Here is an 8,184-nt window from a genome sequence, read left to right as displayed (position 1 = left end):
GGCTTCTTTAAAAAACATTATAATCTTCAAAAACTTTGTTTTACAGTCTTTGGTCTGTTCTGATGAATCTACTGTTCAGCCTCGAGACTGGATACATGAGGAACAACAGGGGCACAGAACTGCTCCATCCATCCCCCTTGGAAACGTAACAGCATTGTTCAGCAATGAGGCACATGTGGGATTATTTAAAGGAGGTAGAGCCAGCAAATGGGCTTCAGAGGACGTGCGTCACAGCTAAATTACTGTTATTTTCTTTTTTTTCTACAAAACTCAGTTGATGTGGAGGGAAATCTTGTGCAATATGTTTTCTCGTGCTCACACAAAGCAAAAAGGGGAATTTCGAGACAAGAGGACAGATTTAAGCAGATCAACAAGGTGAGTCTGAATCCAGCAACATTTGCAGCTGTTTTACGAAGAAGTTAAATCCCTGTTTTAAATGTCATTTACGTTCTTTGTCAGTTTTCATCATTTCAGACATAAGATAAAGAGTGAAAGTGTGTCTGTTGTGAATGATATCTGAATGTGGAGGTGTATCATCAAGACTTCATGTCTTTCTTTACTTTAAGTAAAGAACTAGTAAGTACTTGACTAGTAGCTTACTCAAGTGTGTTTTATGTCCTACATTGTCATGTATTATAATAAACATCATTTTGCAAATAGCTGAGTGCTATATTAAATAGTGCTCTTTAACCACTTTAATTTGTTGTTTTGGACAAGACAAGACCAGCGTCCATGAACTGCAACCATTTCATTGTGTTCTTATGATTCTCATGACTCGACTTAATTTAAAAGACACTACATTTAACAACAACATATAAGAAATGCCGCGGTTAGCAAACAAGGCATCTAATATTGCATACTCATACATGACGGACACATACATATACGCATACACATACACAGTAAAGTGCTACTCAAAGTGCATTAAGTGCATTATCAATTTCTTAAAGTGCTAAAATTTTGTTAGATGCTGCCAAGTGCTTGATCTAGTTTGGTATACATACATACACTTATAAAGTAATAAAATGAACCGTACCCATTTATCTAAATTACAACAATTATCATTAGTGGGCACATACTTGATTTGTTTTAAGCCATTGTTTAAGTTGGTTCTTAAAACTGGGCAAAGTCGGGCTTTCTCTCACAGCAACCGGTAAATTGTTCCAGATCTCTATCCCCTTAATTGATAGTACATATTGTCCAAATGCTGTACGTCTGTGAGGCACCACACAATCACCTCTCGTGATTGCTAGACAAGTCCTCTTCTCAAGTCCGTAATCTATCATCTAGCTTCCCCTTTAATGGTCTAATCAGTTGTGTGACACTGTATTGGAGGTAAACTGGAAAACGCCAACAACATTCAATTCTGCAGCATAGTAATTTACCATGGTTTTACTTCTTGTGACCAGCGTCTTACTAATAGGCCTTACTAATTATAAAAACTTCTCTCTTTAGATGATTATTTTTAATTAATGTTAATAGAAGTAAAATGCTGATTCAGTAAGAGCCCAGTTAAATATTGTATTATTTACACATATTAAATTTCTTAAAGGGATAGTTCACCCAAAAATTAAAATAGCCATTTACTTACAAATCAAGGGTATAAGCAAAATGCTTTTTTGTTCCGCTAAAGAAAGAAAGTAAGTCATACAGGTTTGGAATCACACGAGGGTGAGGAAAGATGGCAGAATCTATTTGAAGTATGTCTACATTTTTTTCATTCTAGCTCAAAATCATTGATTTAAAGTCAAGTGCATTTCTATCTGACAAAAATACAATCCATTAAAACATTCACGGGGAACTCGTGGACTGGATATGTCCAGGACTGAATTTGAAACCCAGTCCACTCGAAGGAAGTAGAATTACCTTCCTAAATAATACAATCAGTGTATGAAAGCATATAATAAAAAATTACATTCAGATGAACATTAAAAAAAATTATTCTGTGAAGCACTTTTCACAATGAATATAATTACAAAGAAACATGTTGAAATGATAAAGAGCTGTAATAATGTGTCGACAGAATAATCTGTTGATCAAATTTAGAGTGCACTGTATTGATATTAATAAATTACTACCGTATTTTTCGGACTATAAGTCGCACCTGAGTATAAGTCGCATCAGTCCAAAAATACGCCATGACTAGGGAAAAAACATATATAAGTCGCACTGGAGTATAAGTCGCATTTATTTAGAACCAAGAGAAAACATTACCGTCTCCAGCCGCGAGAGGGCGCTCTATGTCTTCAGTGTAGAATATAGGAGCACTGAGCAGCATAGAGCGCCCTCTCGCGGCTGGAGACGGTAATGTTTTCTGTTGGTTCATTTCTCTCGGTTCATTTCTCTCGGTTCATGTCAAATTAATTTTGATAAATAAGTCGCACCTGACTATAAGTCGCAGGACCAGCCAAACTATGAAAAAAAGTGCGACTTATAGTCCGGAAAATACGGTACATGAATTACTAATAAACCAACAACAATAAAATGTAAAAGGAATTCTCAGCTTTTGAAAACGAATGTCTCTTTGTATTTGTGAATAGTTTAATAGTTTGTTGTACTTCCACAGTACTGAAGAGGATTGCTATCAGATGGACTAAACTGCTTTGAGAGTTTGAAGATAAGTCTGGGAACAAACGTCTGATCTTACAAACAGTAATCTGGTGTTGTTCTCATGGAAATCTACAAAAAAATCTCATCTGGAAACCTTAGCAGGTATCTTTTATTTATTTATTTGTTTTTAAATATAGGCTAACTCATGTACACTTTACATCTTGTACATATATTTTCAGAGGATGAGCATTTATATTCTGGCAAAAGGAAATTAAATATCCAGCGTAGCCAAACTTTTTATTAGGTACGTTAGAAATTAGAATACAGTGCTTTTGTATAATACTGGAAATAATTTCAAATAATTTCTGATTGACCAGTTAATGACTGTAGAAGCAATTAAAATCTAGTTAAGTCACGTTTATTAATATAGCGGTTTATACAATGCTGATTGTTTAAATCAAACAGAATATGTCTGAATCCTGAATATGAAAGTGAAACCAGTATCAGTCTGGTATGTGCTGAACTAGATGACACACTGTATCAAACACCTGACAGGATAGCTTCCAGAAAAAGTCTTGAGATAAACATGGCTAATTTCTCTGGCCTAAATAAACAAACATGCTGTGATTTATGATTTCACACTGCTTCATAAGTCAGATTTGTGGACTGATATTATTATTTTTACATATTTCAGATATTTCAAAAAATATTCTTTGTTTGTACATGAATAGTTTTCAAATAATTTGATGATCTTGTTGTCCTTAATACAAAACATGTTTAGTTTATGTTGATTCTCTTTAATCAAACCAAAGCATTGATAATTTAATCTATTATTTTAATCTATTATTTGCTGAACCTATATATATATATATATATATATATATATATATATATATAGGTTCAGCAAATAAGTAAAATAATTGTAAAAATAATTTTAATGTCATACAAAACAAAAATGGGATCAGCCTGAGTAAATATCATTATAGGGTTGTGACTGCACAAGTGTTGTATTAGTAGGAGTGAAAATACTGGGACACTACACACAATGGCATAAAATTTGAAAGCATAACAACTAGAGGTCTAGGAAACATCAGTCGATAAAGCATTTTTTTTTTTTTTTTTTTTTTTTAAACAATGCCACTTAAATTTTTTTTACTAAAATAGAAATTAAAACGGATTGTGAATGCTGTGACAATATATATATATATATATATATATATATATATATATATATATATTAATCTCATGACATCTTAACTAAACTAAATCGTTAATCTCAGATATATTATGAAGATATAATGCATTTATTTCAGTGGATGTTTCTGTTGATGCAGCTCTGAGAAAAATTTATAATTTGTTTCTTTTTACACAGATGGAGTATTTTTTATTTTCTTTCTGTGTTTGTAATAGTAAATGAAGGTGAGTACTAAAATGAGCAATTACTTGTAGAGCATACTGTACTTCTTTATTTATCATAACTTCTCTCTGTTTTCAGTGTCTCTGCAGGAGATTGTCTCTGTTGAGGGTTTTATTGGAGGTTCTGCTGTTTTACCTTGTTCTTCTGAAGAACCTCTGAATACAATTCAAGACATTGATCTAGTGCGCTGGAGAATCAACAAAGACCAGTATGTGTATGACATTATTAAGAGTCAAGTCTCTGTGGAAGAACAGGATCCACAGTACAGGAACAGAGTTGAAAGCTTTCCTGAGGAGTTTAAGAGAGGAAACTTCTCCATCAAACTCAACGATCTTCAACACACTGATGCAGGAGAATACCAGTGCTACATCTTCATGAAGGAATCAGTACACAAGAGAGTTGAACTTTCGATAAAAGGTGTGTAAAAGTGTATGGTTGACAAAACATTTATATTTCGGTCTTTATACTTTTGTAAATCACATTCTCTTGTTTTTTTCTCCAACTTTTGTCAATCTTTTGTCTTCCAGAAAGACCAGAAAGACAACTCCCCAGCGAAGGAACAAACCCAAAACCAGAGATGATTGTTTTGTTCATTTCTCTTCTGTGCACTGGCATTATATTTTCATTGACTGTAAGTTCATTCATCAGTCATAATTAACATGTACTTCATATTGTTATTTAGTGACAGCTTCTAATTAAATACTGTAATTTTGTTTTACAGAATTCTGTCACAGCGGGTTTTTAAGGAGTTTTAGTCATCGCTCACTTCGACTATACGTCATCTACACAGGTCTCTAGAAACATCTGTATATCATCTGTAGATATTAATTAGTTGTTGTTCACATCTTCTTAAATCTGTGAAGCCCATCTAAACCTTCTGCACAGCGGTGCAAATACCAGCATGCACTAAACATGTAAAAGCTCTGTCTGTTCTTGATGAGCTTGTTGTGATGGAGGCAGACATCACTGATCTCTGGTGCCCGTGTTACAGTGATGAGAGAACTATTTTACTATTTTAAAACCACTAAATTATAATTGAAGTATACAAAAGGCTGTGAAAATATTTTATTGTGAATCAATCCCAGGCCTCATGTGACGTGCTGTAAAAAATACAACTTGTATGTTTCATTACAATCACTAGGACTAATTTCTTAATACTCGAGGCACTTTTTCAAAACCCTCCACCATTTCTCCTTATAAACAATTTCAGTTTGGCACAGTAGCTAATTTCACTCAAATGCACGAAAACTATGAAAACACTACATACTTTGTCCCAAATCAAATCATTCATGAGTTCATTATAAATGGCCTGTCCAGAAACCAATGGTAGTAGTCATGTATAGATAAACATTGCATCACTCTAAAACAGAAAATACTGTAATGTGCACTTATTCATTTAGCAGATGCTTTTATCTGAAAAACAACAAACGATTCCTCATAAAGAGGCAAATAAACTCAAGAAGTGCGCATAATACAAAGTTTCAGATATTGTTTAGAATAGTACAAGATAAAAAGAGCATTGAGGAGTTTGTGCTCATGGGTGAGATTAGTTTTCAGCAGTCTTTTGAATATTGTCAGGAATAAGGCATTATGAATGGGGTTGTGAAGATCATTCCACCAGCCAGGAACAGTGAATGTAAATGTTCTGGAACGTGATTAGTGCCTCTCTGTGGTGGTACCATAAGACGTCATCCTTAGGTTTCAGGAGGGGATATTGTCGTGTAAGAGTGAGGAGAAGTAGAAGAGTGCACAGTCTGAGGCTGATCTGTATACAAGCATTAATATTGTGAACCTTGTGAGTTAAAACCAGTAGACAGTTTATAGAGATAAAGAGAGGTGTGACATGGGCTCTTCTGGGTTCATTGAACTAAGATATCCTGCCAGACCTTTTAATATAATCTTTTCTCTTTACCTTTATACATTTACTCTATATTCAGCTACTTTTATATTACTTATCTTTCTATAGTTTCTTAATATTCATAATAAACATGACGTGATCATTGCTGTTGTCATGAGTCTCATGAACCTCAGGCTGAATCTTGATTTCCGTCTGCAATGTTCAGGAATCAACACATGCATTGTTTATCAGTATTATCTCATCAATCTTTGCTCGGTTATCTTTTGTTTTTTAATGAATGTGTATATGAGAGAGAAGTGGTGTCCAATCCCCAGTTTTATTGTTGTTTTCATGGTGGTACTCATTTTATAAAATGTATATGTAATTTTATATTTAGTGTTTTTAGCAGAGTGGGTGTGAACTTTTCAAGCACACCTGTGGAGGGAGCTCTCATGTAAGCTTTATGGAAATATTTTTGCACTCACAGAACAAATGTTAAGACCATCTCTTTATTTGGGTCACAATCACTGTGAAGTGATAACACATCTGTTTTGTGTACCTCTCTGATAAAAAGAGACAAAGCTATGGGCTTTTGTGTAATATGATTTTAAATCTGTTTAAAGTTTTGATTTGTGCTTGAAATGTTTTTATGCTTTAATACATTTTTGATTTACGATTGTTTTTCAATCTGTAACCATTGTTTTAATATTTTAATTTTGTGCAATATATTTTTTTTTCACAGAATCATTTGTTTGTTTGTTGTTCAATTTTTGTTTAGAGATGTGATAGCTCCTGTTTAATGTTGGACAAATTGAGAAAATATGTAACACTGTAACCAAAATTTATGTTCGTTGGGATTGTTTGGATCTGAAGAGGCCTGTCTTATAGATAAAGTTGTCTCTTTGTGTCTCGAAGTTGTCTTTTTTGGTATTTCACCTTGACTTTTTACATATTATAAGTATAAAACTGTGTACAAATATAAATGTATACCGTGCACTGTATTCATACATTGAAATACCCCATATCAATCAGACATGCACATAATGTATCAGTGTTTGTGTTAAGCAGGCCCGTCGTCAAGGGGGGGCATTGGGGGGCAGTGCCCCCCCAGATTACTTGTTGTGCCCCCCTGAAATAAGACAATAAAACAAATTACAATTCGCCTTTTTCACACGCAACCGGAAACTACGTCACGCCGGGTAAACGGATTTCCGCCAGAGCTGATACTACGTGTTTTGAAAATGGAGCGGTATTTCACAACTTCTCTCTCGACACTGCCTCGACTCAGATTTGAGGATGTAGACAGAATTGTTGGACGGCACTCAACAGTTAAAGAAACAAGGCTGAGCAAGGGCTATAAATTCTTCGTTGAGGAATTTATTCACAAGTATCAAGGTAAGTTGACAACTATCTCTGGCGTTAGCACTTGCAACATTACGAAGCTATGAATTGCTAACCATTTTTATGTGTTCAGTCTCTAATGTTGTTGATCGCATGGTGGTAGTGAGAGCTAGGTGTTATCGATCTATGAGGAAAAATGAGGAGCCCCACACACTTGAGGTTATAATATGCCTGTTGGCTTATATGAGTTAGTCAGATCGTTCTGATATCAAGTTACTGCGGTTGCAGTATTTCTATTTTTATTTCCCTTTATTTTAGTTTCACCTGTCTTAAGGTTTTCTTTGTTGGTTTTTAGTTATGTCTATTTCATTGCTTCTGCGGTTGCAGACTACAGCTGTATTTCTTGCTTTTGCTGCTGTTTGCAGATTTCAATTAACAGCACTTAAAGGGATAGTTCACTTCAAAATGAAAATTCTGTCATCATATAACGGTACAATACTCACCCTCAAGTTGTTTCAAACCTGTATGAATTTATTTCTTCTGCTGAACACAAAGGAAGATATTTTGAAGAATGTCAGTAACTAAACAGTTTACTGGTCCCATTGACTTCCATAGTATTTTTTCTTTCCTACTATGGAAGTCGGCAGGAGCACTTAGTGGGTGTTGACAAATATGGCAACAAATACTATGAGGGCAACAGAAACTTTTTCAGTATTAATTTACATTTTGAAGTGAATTATCCCTTTAATGTAACTCACAGCATAAAATTACAAATAATTAGCTAAACTATCGTCTTCTCAAACAGGTTTCATTGGAGACAGAAGAGGTTGTTTGTATTTCTGCCTATATGTGCAGCTGTGCAGCTGGTAAAGGGTTGTGCAACCATCTGACAGCACTTTTGTATCAGACGGCCCACTATGTGCAGCTGAATTTGCAGTCTGTCCCACCACCACTGGCCTGCACGAGTGAACCACAGAGATGGCATCGTCCAAGAACACAGGCATGTATTTTTCCTTTTCTGCAATTGGTAAGAACACTA

At 34.6% G+C, this 8,184-nt stretch overlaps 1 protein-coding gene across 1 annotated transcript; it reads left to right on the top strand.

Annotated features, from left to right (window-relative positions):
- Positions 1-203: 203 nt before the first annotated feature.
- On the top strand, positions 204-5,481 carry LOC132160065 (CD276 antigen homolog). The gene is made up of 6 exons (XM_059569761.1): positions 204-375; positions 2,567-2,712; positions 3,923-3,969; positions 4,046-4,384; positions 4,495-4,598; positions 4,689-5,481. The coding sequence occupies exons 2-6, from the start codon at positions 2,672-2,674 to the stop codon at positions 4,710-4,712; spliced, it is 555 nt and encodes a 184-aa protein (XP_059425744.1). The 5' UTR covers positions 204-375; positions 2,567-2,671; the 3' UTR covers positions 4,713-5,481.
- The last annotated feature ends 2,703 nt before the right edge of the window (positions 5,482-8,184 follow it).

The sequence above is a fragment of the Carassius carassius genome, chromosome 16 (assembly GCF_963082965.1).
Source record: "Carassius carassius chromosome 16, fCarCar2.1, whole genome shotgun sequence".
Classification (NCBI taxonomy): domain Eukaryota; kingdom Metazoa; phylum Chordata; class Actinopteri; order Cypriniformes; family Cyprinidae; genus Carassius; species Carassius carassius.
This window is presented reverse-complemented; position numbering and strand designations above follow the sequence as displayed.

Bases quoted from the DNA above. Each gene is read 5' to 3' on its own strand.
- LOC132160065 (XM_059569761.1), top strand. From the start codon at position 2,672: ATGGAAATCTACAAAAAAATCTCATCTGGAAACCTTAGCAG. The intron at 3,970-4,045 runs GTGAGTACTAAA...CTCTGTTTTCAG, and splicing joins GTTTGTAATAGTAAATGAAG to TGTCTCTGCAGGAGATTGTC. The intron at 4,385-4,494 runs GTGTGTAAAAGT...TTTGTCTTCCAG, and splicing joins AGTTGAACTTTCGATAAAAG to AAAGACCAGAAAGACAACTC.